Consider the following 14642-nt stretch of genomic DNA (forward strand, 5'->3'; position numbering starts at 1 on the left):
TGCACTTGGAACTTTGACACGAATAATTTGTGAGGAATTTGAATTCAACCGTTAGAAGAAGATGAGACAAATCTCATTCAACTGTTGGTGTGACCTAAATATTTGATAGTCCACACAAAGATGTTCACCACATGATGCTAAATGAAAGTGAACAAGTGAATTTGGGCCACTGAAACGCCACATTTTACAAATGACTGTAAATACTATAAAACATACAGGCATTTTGTCTAAAATATCCCAGTGGTTACAGTTGACTTTTATAGTTATGAGAATTATGGGAGTTTATATAGATAAATCTTAGTTAATTTATGAAGATCAATTACAAAGTATAGGCCTATATTGAATGTATTTTAACCCTTGTGCGACCTTCGGGACATTTTAGTCTTTATTTATTTATTTATTTATTATTATTGTTATAATTATTATTATTATTATTATTATTATTATTATTATTATTATTATTATTTTATCATTTTGTCTGTGTTAATGCCAACGGCATAAATTTTGCCAAAGGTGTGTATTTTGGGGGGAATTTTGATATTTCAACCTCAGTACCTATAATACATCTATAATACACTGTGTACACAAAATAGTTACACTCAGGACCTTCAGGACAAAAATGTCCCCATTGAAACCCATTAAAACTGCAATATTTGATCCCAGTGCCATTAAAGCATAAAATCATGAATTCTATAATATTATGCTTTCATTCCTGAGCCCTGGCTTCAAAACTTTAATTTTTTATATTTTCCACCAGATGGCACCATTTTTTTCATGTTTAGCCTATGGAGCAAATACATGCTTTTTTCCTATTTTCTGTTTGCTGTATTATAGAGCACTGCAGGCCAATTGAATAAACGATTCAGCTAAAATTGTGTGGGTGTGTTGGTATGGATGTCAGAGTGTGTTTTGTATGTCTGTATTGAGAAATGTGTGTGTGTGTGTGTGTGTGTGTGTGTAAAAACAACAGTGGCATTATGTAACAAACTGGCATTTAAAGGGTTAAATCCTGAAAATAAATGAATATTTGGTAGTTATGATCAGGACTGATGTTGGTTACAAGAATTAACGCATTGAAAGTGGAAAATAATATTAATATATAATATTATTATGGATGTTTTTTGACGCGGACTATTTTGTATTGACGCACAAGGGTTAAATACATGCAATTAAATACGATTAGGCAACATGGCGTAGACTAAGAAAAGACAACGCGTTTCCTTTATTATAAAGCGTCATAAAAGAGGATTTTTTTATTTTTTTATATTTTTTTTACCATTGTGTATAATTATTTGTTTCACTTACAAGTAAAACAACAGAAAATTACTACAAAAGTAACACGATTATGGTCGGAGTCTTTGTAAAATCTGCTCAACAATAAACATTCGTTCAACCAGAGATCTAAGACGTCCTTTTAGACATGTCGCGCACCGCCCTTGATAGATTATCCATTAATAAGCCTGGCGCGTGCATCTGCGTATCATTAAACAGATGAGGATGGCACGCGCCAGGCACGAGACTTACACCATATGGGAGCTGTCTGCATCAATCGCGCTCCAGCAAAGATCGTTGCAGCGCATCTGGAGAAAGGGCGTTTGAACTGGTGTTGCGTTTCGCTCACAAAAGATGCAGACTATGCTGGATTTCCCGAAGCCCTAAGTAGTATTAGCACGTAAGTAGTCTACTAGCTACGTTATATTTGCGGTAAGTTTCCCAAAACATTTAAAAAATCGCATAAAGATGAAAAAGTTTAAAAAGAAAATGTGCCTTTTTTCTGGTAAAAAATGTATTAATATCAAAAATAAAAATGAATATTGAGCAACATAATGTGTGAAAATAAATAATAACTGTTGTTTTTATTAAAATTCAGTAAAAAAGAAAAAAAAAAAGTGTATGGGCTTTTTATCCCAAGGCAGCCCATAACAAATTACAGTAACAAATTAACGAAAAGTGTGCACCATTTCAAACACATTTGGCAATTCTTAACATTGTACACAAGTAGGTTACAATGGGGCTAATGGCACACCTTAAGGAAAACTTCTGGTCACAAAATGTATCAAGATTCAAGAAAAACATTACTTTTTGTTGAATACTGATGGAACAACATAATTTGTGTGAAAAGAAATAACAACAGAATGTTGTTATGAATAAAATTGGCAAAGATGGCAAGGAAAAAATAAATGTGCTAATTTCCAGGATATTCATTAGCTACATACATTTGCAATATTTTTTAAGAAAATGATTAAATATGAGATCAAATGACCTCAAAATCAAACGTTAGACATTACACACAATGATCTCATGGATCAGGAATATTTTGCAGTGTATAGTGACAAACAGGTGTTTAAGTCCTGTGGTAGTTTTTGATGCTATTTAGTGTTTTGGGAGAAAATCAAATCCAAGGAGCCTTTTACTCCCCAGAGCCTTTAGCCCCGTTGTACCCTATTCTATTAACAAATTAATCTGTTATTGTATCAGTCAATGTGAGCCCAGTTTGAACATTCTTCATAACATATCTTTTCACCTCACTTAAGAAAAACAATATTTTAATGCAGGCCTTTAGCCCCTGGAAAAGGGAGACTTTTTACCCCAAATAATATTGAACAGTTATTGAAAAACTTTTGATTTAATCACCTTGAACAAAACCTTGAAAAGTATTTTGTCTCAAAATAAATGTGATATTTTTAGGGATTTTCATAAGATACATAAATGTGCAACATTTAAAAATGACTAAATATTAGATAAAATTACATCAAAATCAACTTTTACATATTACACACAATGATCTCATGGATCAGGAAAATATTGCAGTGTATAGTGACGAACAGTTTAGGAAAGTTATGTTGTAGTTTTTGTTGCTATTTAGTGTTTTTGGAGAAAATAAAATCAAATGTGCCTTTTACACCGGGGGGCCTTTATCTCCATTGTACCCTATATATGTAATAGTTATGCATATCATACTTTTTAGTGCAGGATGTTTACCCCAAGAATAAGGGTAAAAGGCCCCATCACCTCCTTTAAAAATCTTTTTTGAATTTGAATCAAAACAACCTTCTGTTATTATTTCTTTTCACACAAACTATGTTGCTCTGCACTGTAAAAAAAATCGCCTGTATTTTACAAGGTTTAACAGTAAATTCCTACAGTACTGTTTTCAGTATTTTACTGTAAAATGAATGCAGGCTATGTCATTTTCTGTCACAACACAACAAATTACTGTGAAAAATTTGAATATCACACTGCATTGTGGGAAAATGGTGTTTCATTTGAAGTCACCATTATGGTGTTAAGTGTTCCCTTTGGATGGGACCTTGTCTTATTTATTTTCATGTAATTTTCTGGCAGTTAGTGCAATTGTGTTTAAGAACATAAATTATTGAACTGTGATGGAGAAAATATGTCAGCTTAGTGGTTGACACAATGTATAGTCTACACTATATGAAGAATTTGAAAGTAAAGAGATACTATCATGATAAATGAACAATTAAGGAGGAATGTTTGCAATGCTAGTCTATGATATGATTGATTTTCTCTCTCATGAACTTTTAGAAAAAAAATTGCCAACCAGGCACGCACAGATATCAACACTTAGCATGCAAATCTCCACTATGGTGACAATTAACAAACAATGTACATTAAAAAAAAAAATACAGATGATCATTGTGATTCTACAACACAGCACTAATAAATTACAGTCATTTTTTGGTCCTGTTCACTGTGAAGTCACAGTCTACGGTAAATTGTAGAAATACTACTGTAAAATATACTGTGAAAGTCATGCAACTAGTAGCCAGGAATTTACTGTAAACTCACACTAATTTGTAAAAAATTATTATTATTATTTATTTATTTATTTATTTTACAGTGTATCAATATTCAATATTCAAAGAAATCTTTTATTTTTTCCGATTTTGAAATATTTTGTGACCAGAAAAAAAGCAAATTTTCCTAAAGGTGTGCCTTTACCCCATTGTATGGATGTACTATACAGTATATTTAAGCAATATCACATGAGCAAGAGTGCGATATGGCCCTACATCAGCACTGCTGTGATTCGGCTGCAAGCACTAGGCCGCAGCCAGAGTCCGTAGGTAATCACAGCAGTGCTGATTTAGGGCCATATAGCATGATTGCGATGATTGCGATTAACAATTACATTAAAAAAAATTAGGAAAAACTGAGTACGGTCATAAAAAACGCATTTGTGCATGGAGCTACTTTCTTATGTGACATATCAGAATCTGCCGTTGCTGGTTCAAACCAAATGATGCATCTAAGCCTTCATTAGTATTTCAAAAATGTCACTATAGAAATAGTATCACGGCTTGTGCTGTTTCAAACAAGTTGTTGGATAAACAAGGATGTATGTGTGTGTGTGTGTGTGTGTAGAGAGAGAGAGAGAGAGAGAGAGAGAGAGAGAGAGACGGAGCTTGTGCGATCACCTGTTGCCACACCCAAGCAGAGATGCTGTCAGCTTTCTGAAGATCAACTTTCTCAGTGGAAAAACAGCTGTCCGTTGCTGTATTTCTCCCTATTTCGTGATAGCCGGTGCACAAAAGTGTTTCACTATAGAAACCGCAATATCCTCCGCCATTTTAAACAGCACCTCCTCTCCAATGTGGAAACTCCGGTAAGAGGCAAGCGCCTTGAGTTTGTGTAATTAATCAGTCTGTTGTGTCTCTCAGCTGTGATGAGCCTTAATGCTGAAGTTGTTCGTTTAAAGCCGTTTAAAGCTATTTCCTAGCTTTAGTAGTGTAGTAATATGAGCGATCATGTAAAGCTGTTGTATGTAAACACTGGCTGTGGTGGATTCACTTCACCTCACTGGCTCATATTACACACAAAAATGACCTTTAGCCACATATGTAATGTAAAAAAAAAAAAAAAAAAAAAATGTAAAAAGACACACAAACAGTAGCTCTTAACACATCTGCACTGCTCTTACACTGTAGATTAGAACAGCATGGACACTAGCGGAGTGATACACACAGTGAAGCGCCCGAGTGCTGATGGTGTGAGACCATCAGTGCTCATGGAACGTCTCTCATCCAATCAGAATCGAGGACCGGAACTAAATGTTGTGTGTGTATATATAAATATATATATACACACACACACACACACTGGCGACCAATAGTTTGGAATAATGTACAGATTTTGCTCTTATGGAAAGAAATTGGTACTTTTATTCACCAAAGTGGCATTCAACGGATCACAATGTATAGTCAGGACATTTTTTTATATACTATAATAAAAATTCTGAACTTCTTAGACTACAAAGAGTTCTCATAAAAAAATCCTCCACGTGTAGCAATGACAGCTTTGCAGGTCCTTGGCATTCTAGCTGTCAGTTTGTCCAGATACAAATACAAAATTTGTGATATTTCACCCCACACTTCCTGTAGCACTTGCCATAGATGTGACTGTCTTGTCGGGCACTTCTCACGCACCTTACAGTCTAGGTGATCCCACAAAAGCTCAATGGGGTTAAGATCCATAACTGTTTTCCAATTATCTGTTGTCCAATGTCTGTGTTTTTTGCCCACTCTAACATTTTCTTTTTGTTTTTCTGTTTCAAAAGTGGCTTTTTCTTTGCAATTTTTCCATAAGTCCTGCACCCCTGAGTCTTCTCTTTACTGTTATACATGAAACTGGTATTGAGCGGGTAGAATTCAATGAAGCTGTCAGCTGAGGACATGTGATGTGTCTATTTCTCAAATTAGAGACTCTGATGTACTTATCCTCTTGTTTAGTTGTACATCTGACCTTCCACATCTCTTTCTGTCCTTGTTAGAGCCAGTTGTCCTTTGTCTTTGAAGACCGTAGTGTACACCTTTGTATGAAATCTTCAGTTTTTTAGCAGTTTCAAGCATTGAATAGCCTTCATTCCTCAAAACAATGATTGACTGATGAGTTTCTAGAGAAAGCTGTTTTGCCATTTTTGACCTAATATTGACCTTAAGACATGCCAGTCTATTGCGTACTGTGGCAACTCAAAAACAAACACAAAGACATCGTTAAGCATCATTTAATGAACCAAATAGCTTTCAGCAGTGTTTGATATAATGGCAATTGATTTTCTAGTACCAAATGATCAATTTAGCACGATTACTCAAGGATAAGGTGTTGGAGTGATGGATGCTGGAAATGGGGCCTGTCTAGGTTTGACCAAATATGATATTTTTCAAATAGTGATGGTGCTGTTTTTTACATCAGTAATGTCCTGACTATACTTTGTGATCAGTTGAATACCACTGTGGTAAATTAAAGTACCAATTTCCTTCCAAAACAGCAAAATCTGTACATTATTCAAAACTTCTGTTCACCAGTGTATATATATATATGCAAAACTAATAATTATACTATTAGTGGTGACGATATAGTCTATTTTTAATAATATTCACAAGAACTTGGAGACCCTCCAGTTCTAAAGAATTTGACATCATAGATCTTAACACATGATAGGACTATTTGAATGACCATGTGCTAAATGAGCACACCCATACGACCTTAAATTCAGATTAAATGTCCAACCAAATGAGCACAACTAAAGTGATGTCAGCTAAAGTGGACCATCAGGTCAAATGGGCCAAATAAGTTTGGAATGTCAAAGATTTAAGATTCAATATCTACTCACTGCAAACTATCTTAAACAGCAACAGTACTTTACATGTTTTCATTGGTCTGAGTTTGTTGAGGTAGGCAGGGCAAATCACTTTACAGATAATGAATAGGAAAAACACAAGATCAGTGTCCTGGCATGCTAACTGCACCTTTAAACATTTATGTTTATAGGCTATATTCACAAGCAATTATTAAACATCCACATGTAAGTATCATGAGTTATGTCATGGTGGTCTCTATAAGAAAGAATAGCTACATCTGTGATTTGCAAAAACCTAATTATTTAAGGAAATAAACTATTTGGTTGATGGCCCATTTTGCAATCCCCCTTCAGCTAAAATGGGCCACTATGTCTCCGATAAAATGGGCCACTTTATAAACTGACTTATGCACAAATACACACAACAACCATCGAGCACACACACGAACACAAACACTCAAGCCCATTTTATTACAACAGCTATGAGTACAAAATACACATATAAAATTACAATTGAAAAGAAATCACAATTACTTTATTGCAATTGTCAAGACTGCTTATCAGCCATGCTGATGCTATATAAAGTCTTTACCAAACAATAGGTTTTCTGTCTCACGACACACACACACACACACACACACACACACACACACACACACACTAGTTTTACACTGAATAGTAATAATAAGTTGGGCAAGTTTTAGTAAGGGAAGTTGCCTTTTAAAGTTAATTACTGCTTAATGTTATTGTTCGTATTCTTATTGTAACGCCCAAAAATCAACCTCAATTTCTCTTAACCTGCACCACTACACACATTGTAACACAATCATTTATAATTCCATAATAAATATTTTGTAATACAATATTGTTCATTAAATTTGAAATAATTGTACATAAATGAAAGAGCACATTTCTTTGTTGGTTTTGCAATACAGATTCACTGGCCCAATTGACCTGAACCATCAATGATGACATGAAGAGGGAATTTGCTCTTTGTCTTAAACAGTTTTTTTTAATACATATTTTCAACATAAAATGACAGACCTGGATTTACAAACAAAGAGCAGTCTGGAAAATGTGCATAGACATTTTAATGCTGTTTTAGATGATTTACAAAAAAGTGGCCCACTTTAGCTGTCATCACCCTAAATTTCAAACTTCGTGGTTGCCGATACACAATGATACACAAATATTGTGCCTGTCTGCCATCTATTGGTGACATACGGTAACGCTTTTAGTGTAATAAAATCAACACGTTTCACCTGCTGTTCCGCATATAGGTAACAAGTACACATTAATAGAGAACCAATTAATTATTGGGTTTTTAGAAAATGATTCATTCAGAAAATCAAAATGAATCCATGATTATTTCAAAATTCATCAGTGGCCCAGACTAAAAGGTTCCCGGCAGACCTTCTGTGGTACACCAAAAATATCTGTCCAGTCAGTTAAAGGACCAATGCACGTATGACAACACAAAACAGATATTAAATGTAACCTAATATCTTAAAAATTATGAACATTCGTTTTTAAAACAATTAATCAGAATAGAACTCAAAGGGATAGTTCACCCAAAAATGAAAATTCTCTCATCATTTACTCACCCTCATGCCATCCCAGTTGTGTATGACTTTCTTTCTTCAGCTGAACACAAATGAAGATTTTTAGAAGAATATTTCAAAATGTAAGTCCTTTTTTTTACTCTAAATCTCCACTTTCAGTTTCACTTTTGCATCTGAAAGTCACACGTGGTGCCTGTTTAGTTTTACATTCACATCTGAAGTAACATAAAGTGCAGATTTAGAGTGAAAAATGACTTAAATATCGTTCTGTTTCTCACCCACACCTATTATGTTGCTACAGAAGATATGGATTTAAACACTGGAGTCATATGGATACTTTTATGTTTCCTTTATGTGATTTTTGTAGCTACAAAGGTCTGGTCACCATTCACTTGCATTTTATTGACCTACAGAGCTGAAATATTCTTCTAAAAATCTTTGTTTGTGTTCTGCAGAAGAAATAAAGTCATACACATCTGGGATAGCATGAGGGTGAGTAAATGATGAGAATTTTCATTTTTGGGTGAACTAGCCCTTTAACGATAGAGATGCCCGCTCTTAAAGGGATATTCCGTGTTCAATACAAGTTAAGCTCAATCGACAGCATTTGTGGCATAATGTTGATTACCACAAGTTAATTTCGACTCATCCATCCTTTTCTTAAAAAAAAAATAAATAAAAAAAAAGCAGCAAAAATATGGATTATGGTGAGGCACTTACAATGGAAGTCAATGGTGCCAAGTTTTGGAGGGTTTAAAGGCAGAAATGTGAAGCTTATAATTTTATAACAGCACTTACATCAATTCTTCTTTTAAAAGTTGTGTATTTTTTATTTCTATTTTTAGCTTTAAAGTTGTTTAAATCGTCATTTTTTAAGGTTGTTTTAGGGTTAGTTGACATTACATTGTCATGGCAATGAAGTGAAATTGGCTATAACTTCCCACATAAAGGTTATTAAGTGATTGTATCACACTAAAATTATGTTTACGTGCATATTGTTTACATCTTGTGGCTATACTTTTGAAAAAGTATTTTAACTTTTAAGAATTGACCACATTCACTTCCATTGTAAGTGCCTCACTGTAACCCAGCTTTTTGCTTGTTTAAAAGAAAAGTAGGGACGAGTCAAAATAATTTTTTGTGGTAATCAATATGTTGCCACAAATGTCGATTGAACCTAACTTGTATTCCTTTAAATCAAAAACATGTCACCACGACGCGTTGTCCCTTTAATATCTGAGCCGTTTGGAGTGGGCAAACATGTTACACTTCTCCTCCCCTTATGGATTATTCACAAGTTCAGTCCCTCAGGACTTCTGAATGAACCGTGTGACAAGAGGGCAAATAATTCATCTAAAGGGCCGGGGGATGCACAGCTTTTACGCTCTTTGGAGAATGTATGTTTAGTGCAAAATTAAGGAACAGAAGAGGTGAAATGTGTTGCGAGCGCAGAGACAAGATCAGCAGCGGAGGAGGACCGTAAGGAAATGCTTGGCTTGTTTTCTTTAGACAGTAGTCGAATGGTAGTATTTTTGTCAGAAAGCCTTTATCATGAGAAACGCTATAGCTATCATCTGAAAATTTGTCTTGGATATTGACCGAAACCTTTATGATCTGGTGATCAGTAGTTCAAACAAAAAGGGGATGGACAGAACGAAGTTAATCTGTTAACCACAGACTGTTAATGGTGCGGTAATAGTCATTTGTTTGGAGGTGCTTTATCATCATGGTGGTTGAGAGGACACTTCTGGCAGCGAGGCAAGGGGATGTGCAAACTCTAAAAGTGCAATTGGCGGAGAAAGTACTCAACAGCGATGTGAAAGACGTGCTGGGAGCGACTCCCGTACACCACGCCGCTCGGGCAGGAAAGCTCACCTGTCTGCGGTACTTGGTGGAAGAAGCGGGCTTGGCGGCGAACAGCCTCGCGAGAAATGGCGCAAGTCCTGCGCACGACGCCGCAGCCACAGGCAACCTGCCCTGCTTACAGTGGCTAGTGACGCACGGAGGATGTCGAGCGGCCGTGAGTATCTTTATCAGCTCTTTCAAGAGTAGGTTACACTTTGCATGACAGTGTTCATGTAAATACATTGAATTACACTATAGAAACAACCATAACAATGTGACAGAAATAGGGTACAACGGGGCTAAAGCCCATTAACACTAAATGGCAACAACTACCACAGCACTTTCCAAAACACCTTGTTAACTTTTAAATGTTGCAAGTGTATGTAGCTATTTAGAATCCCTAAAATGATCACATTTATTTTGAGGATTTAGTTTTTGTGTGGTAAATTTCTGTTTTGTTCAAGGTGATTAAATCAAAAGTTTTTCTTTAACTGTCCAATAAGTAAAGGGATCAGGGGCTAGATTCCAGGGGGATGGGGGGAGGTAACCCCTCCAATAATCAAAACAAGCAAGTACAACCCCCCCCCCCAATTTTTATACCATGATCAATGGAAACATGTTGATGCTTCATGCTGCAACACCCCAACCCCCCACCCCCCCTTGTTGCAGGGGCTAAAGGTTTCTGATAAAACATTGTTTTTCTTGATTGGGGAAATAGGGTTGTTATGAAGAGTGTTCAAAGTGAGCTCACATCAGGGGCAGTACTATCAACATGTGTTCTTTGGGGCAATTTTGGTCTGTCGGGTGGCCAACTGTTTTTCTCTTTGACAGACTGGGGATGCTCCTCCTTTATTGTGTCTCAGCATTGGTCCTGGGGTGTCAGAAGTTTCAATGGGGCCTCCCTAGATTTTTCTTGTGCCCCCAGGCCCCACTTAGACCTGGCTATGGCTCAGATTGATGAGATTCATTTGTTTATTGGATACTTAAGATGATTTGAAATTCCCAGTGTGATTGGAATTGACAGGAAATGGTTTCCGAAGTGGTTATTTTAGATAAGCATTATATTAATTTTAATGCCGTCTCAAAATTATTTTTATAAGTTGACAAATTTTGCTCCATATTTCTGCCTCTATATCTACACTATATCACTATAATCCTCCTTGGGGGCCTTTTATCCCAAATGTGGGGGCTTTTTTTATCCCAAATGCAGGGAAAAATGCCCCCTCACCACCTTTTTGTTAAAAATAAATTTAACCTTTTGTTATTATTGATTTATTTTAACACAAATGATGTTGCTCCATCAATTATATATATATATATATATATATATATATATATTTGTATTTGTTATTTATTTATTTATTTAAAAAAAAAAATGTATCCCCTTTTCTCCCAATTTCGAGTGCCCAATTCCCACTACTTAGTAGGTCCTTGTGGTGGCGCGGTTACCTCAATTCGGGTGGCAGAGGACAAGTCTCAGTTGCCTCCACTTCTGAGACAGTCAATCCACGCATCTTATCACGTGCCTCACTGTGCATGACACCGCGGAAACTCACAGCACGGGAGGCTCATGCTACTCTCCGCGATCCACGCACAACTTACCACGTGCCCCACTGAGAGCGAGAACCCCTAATCGCGACCAAGAGGAGGTTACCCCATGTGACTCTACCCTCCCTAGCAACCGGGACAATTTGGTTGCATAGGAGACCTGGCTGGAGTCACTCAGCACACCCTGGATTCGAACTCCCAACTCCAGGGCTGGTAGTCAGCGTCAATACTCGCTGAGCTACCCAGGCCCCTAAAATATATATATATATATATATATATATATATATATATATATATATATATATATATATATATATATATATATATATATATATATACAGGTGCATCTCAATAAATTAGAATGTCGTGGAAAAGTTCATTTATTTCAGTAATTCAACTCAAATTGTGAAACTCGTGTATTAAATAAATTCAATGCACACAGACTGAAGTAGTTTAAGTCTTTGGTTCTTTTAATTGTGATGATTTTGGCTCAAATTTAACAAAAACCCACCAATTCACTATCTCAAAAAATTAGAATATGATGACATGCCAATAAGCTAATCAACTCAAAACACCTGCAAAGGTTTCCTGAGCCTTCAAAATGGTCTGTCAGTTTGGTTCACTAGGCTACACAATCATGGGGAAGACTGCTGATCTGACAGTTGTCCAGAAGACAATCATTGACACCCTTCACAAGGAGGGTAAGCCACAAACATTCATTGCCAAAGAAGCTGGCTGTTCACAGAGTGCTGTATCCAAGCATGTTAACAGAAAGTTGAGTGGAAGGAAAAAGTGTGGAAGAAAAAGACGCACAACCAACCGAGAGAACCGCAGCCTTATGATTGTCCAGCAAAATCGATTCAAGAATTTGGATGAACTTCACAAGGAATGGACTGAGGCTGGGGTCAAGGCATCAAGAGCCACCACACACAGACACTACAGTTGTCGTATTCCTCTTGTTAAGCCACTCCTGAACCACAGACAACGTCAGAGGCGTCTTACCTGGGCTAAGGAGAAGAAGAACTGGACTGTTGCCCAGTGGTCCAAAGTCCTCTTTTCAGATGAGAGCAAGTTTTGTATTTCATTTGGAAACCAAGGTCCTAGAGTCTGGAGGAAGGGTGGAGAAGCTCATAGCCCAAGTTGCTTGAAGTCCAGTGTTAAGTTTCCACAGTCTGTGATGATTTGAGGTACAATGTCATCTGCTGGTGTTGGTCCATTGTGTTTTTTGAAAACCAAAGTCACTGCACCCATTTACCAAGACATTTTGGAGCACTTCATGCTTCCTTCTGCTGACCAGCTTTTTAAAGATGCTGATTTCATTTTCCAGCAAGATTTGGCACCTGCCCACACTGCCAAAAGCACCAAAAGTTGGTTAAATGACCATGGTGTTGGTGTGCTTGACTGGCCAGCAAACTCACCAGACCTGAACCCCATAGAGAATCTATGGGGTATTGTCAAGAGGAAAATGAGAAACAAGAGACCAAAAAATGCAGATGAGCTGAAGGCCACTGTCAAAGAAACCTGGGCTTCCATACCACCTCAGCAGTGCCACAAACTGATCACCTCCATGCCACGCCGAATTGAGGCAGTAATTAAAGCAAAAAGGAGCCCCTACCAAGTATTGAGTACATATACAGTAAATGAACATACTTTCCAGAAGGCCAACAATTCACTAAAAATGTTTTTTTTTATTGGTCTTATGATGTATTCTAATTTTTTGAGATAGTGAATTGGTGGGTTTTTGTTAAATGTGAGCCAAAATCATCACAATTAAAAGAACCAAAGACTTAAACTACTTCAGTCTGTGTGCATTGAATTTATTTAATACACGAGTTTCACAATTTGAGTTGAATTACTGAAATAAATGAACTTTTCCACGACATTCTAATTTATTGAGATGCACCTGTATATATATATATATTTAATAATTTTTTAAACCATTTTTTTCCCCTTAATAGGTAATAAAACATAGGCTATTTAGACACTTAAGACACACATTAAAATGTGCGAATGTCATTGATTAAGGTAAGAAAATATCAAACCAAGTGGCATTTATTTTAAAGATAGCACAAGCACTATCAAAACAAACAATTCACAAAATAATTTTTTATCAGGTTTTAAAATGATTAAACAAAAGATATATTAAAAAAATTAACAAATCAACATTTTCAGGCCGTCAAACCTTAGTGGAATATGTCCATAGGTTAATGTGATAAACTACACCTGTGGTTACTCTGCTGGGAATATCATTTTATGTTTACTTTTTACACTGATGTTGAATTAATTTGATCTGTTACATACTTGCTGACTGTTATATATCCTCAAATTTGATTTCTTGCTCCCTTTCTATATCATTTTTAGAGAAACAACATCTTGGTGAAATATTGAAAGATTGTGAAGTTGTACAGTACCGTGTTTTATTGGATGTATTATTTTATTAATTTAAAGGAATTGTTCAACCAAAAAGGACAATTTTCTCATCATGTATTCATCCTCATGCCATCCCAAGAAAGTGTATGATTTTCTTTTGCTGAACAAAAACGAAGATTTCTAGAAGAAAATCTCAGTCTTGTTGGTCCACACAATGCAAGTGAATGGTGACCAAAACTTTGAAGCTTAAAAAGCACATAAAGGCAGCATAAAAGTAATCCATATGACTCCAATGGTTAAATCCATATCTATTGAAGCGATATGATAAGTGTGGGTGAAAAAACAGATCAAGATTTAAATCACTTTTTACTGTAAATCTCCACTTTCAAACAGCCCTCCTAAACATTCTTCTTTTGTTTTTGGCAAGTTACATATTTGTGCATATCACCACTTTCTGGGCAGGGAGGAGAATTTATAGGACAAAAGGACCTAATATTGATCAGTTTGTCATCCACACATATCTATCATATTGCTTCTGAAAACATGGATTTAAACACTGGAGACATATGGATTATTTTTATGCTGCCTTTGTCACAGCACAAAGCACATAACAGCAGCATAAAAATAGTCCTTATGACTCCAGTATTTAAATCCATGTTTTCAGAAGTGATATGATAGATATGGGTGAGAAACGGATCAATATTTAAGTTTTT

General features: G+C 36.0%; 1 protein-coding gene across 1 annotated transcript in view; it reads left to right on the forward strand.

The window, feature by feature from the left end:
- Nucleotides 1–9525: 9525 nt before the first annotated feature.
- espn (espin) overlaps nt 9526–14642 on the forward strand; it is a 130133-nt gene continuing 125016 nt past the window's right edge. Inside the window, exon 1 of the mRNA XM_051670149.1 lies at nt 9526–10186. Within this exon, the coding sequence (XP_051526109.1) occupies nt 9893–10186 (294 nt within the window). The 5' untranslated portion in view covers nt 9526–9892. The remainder of the gene's footprint in view (nt 10187–14642) is intronic.

Source organism: Myxocyprinus asiaticus, chromosome 33 (assembly GCF_019703515.2).
Source record: "Myxocyprinus asiaticus isolate MX2 ecotype Aquarium Trade chromosome 33, UBuf_Myxa_2, whole genome shotgun sequence".
Taxonomy (NCBI): domain Eukaryota; kingdom Metazoa; phylum Chordata; class Actinopteri; order Cypriniformes; family Catostomidae; genus Myxocyprinus; species Myxocyprinus asiaticus.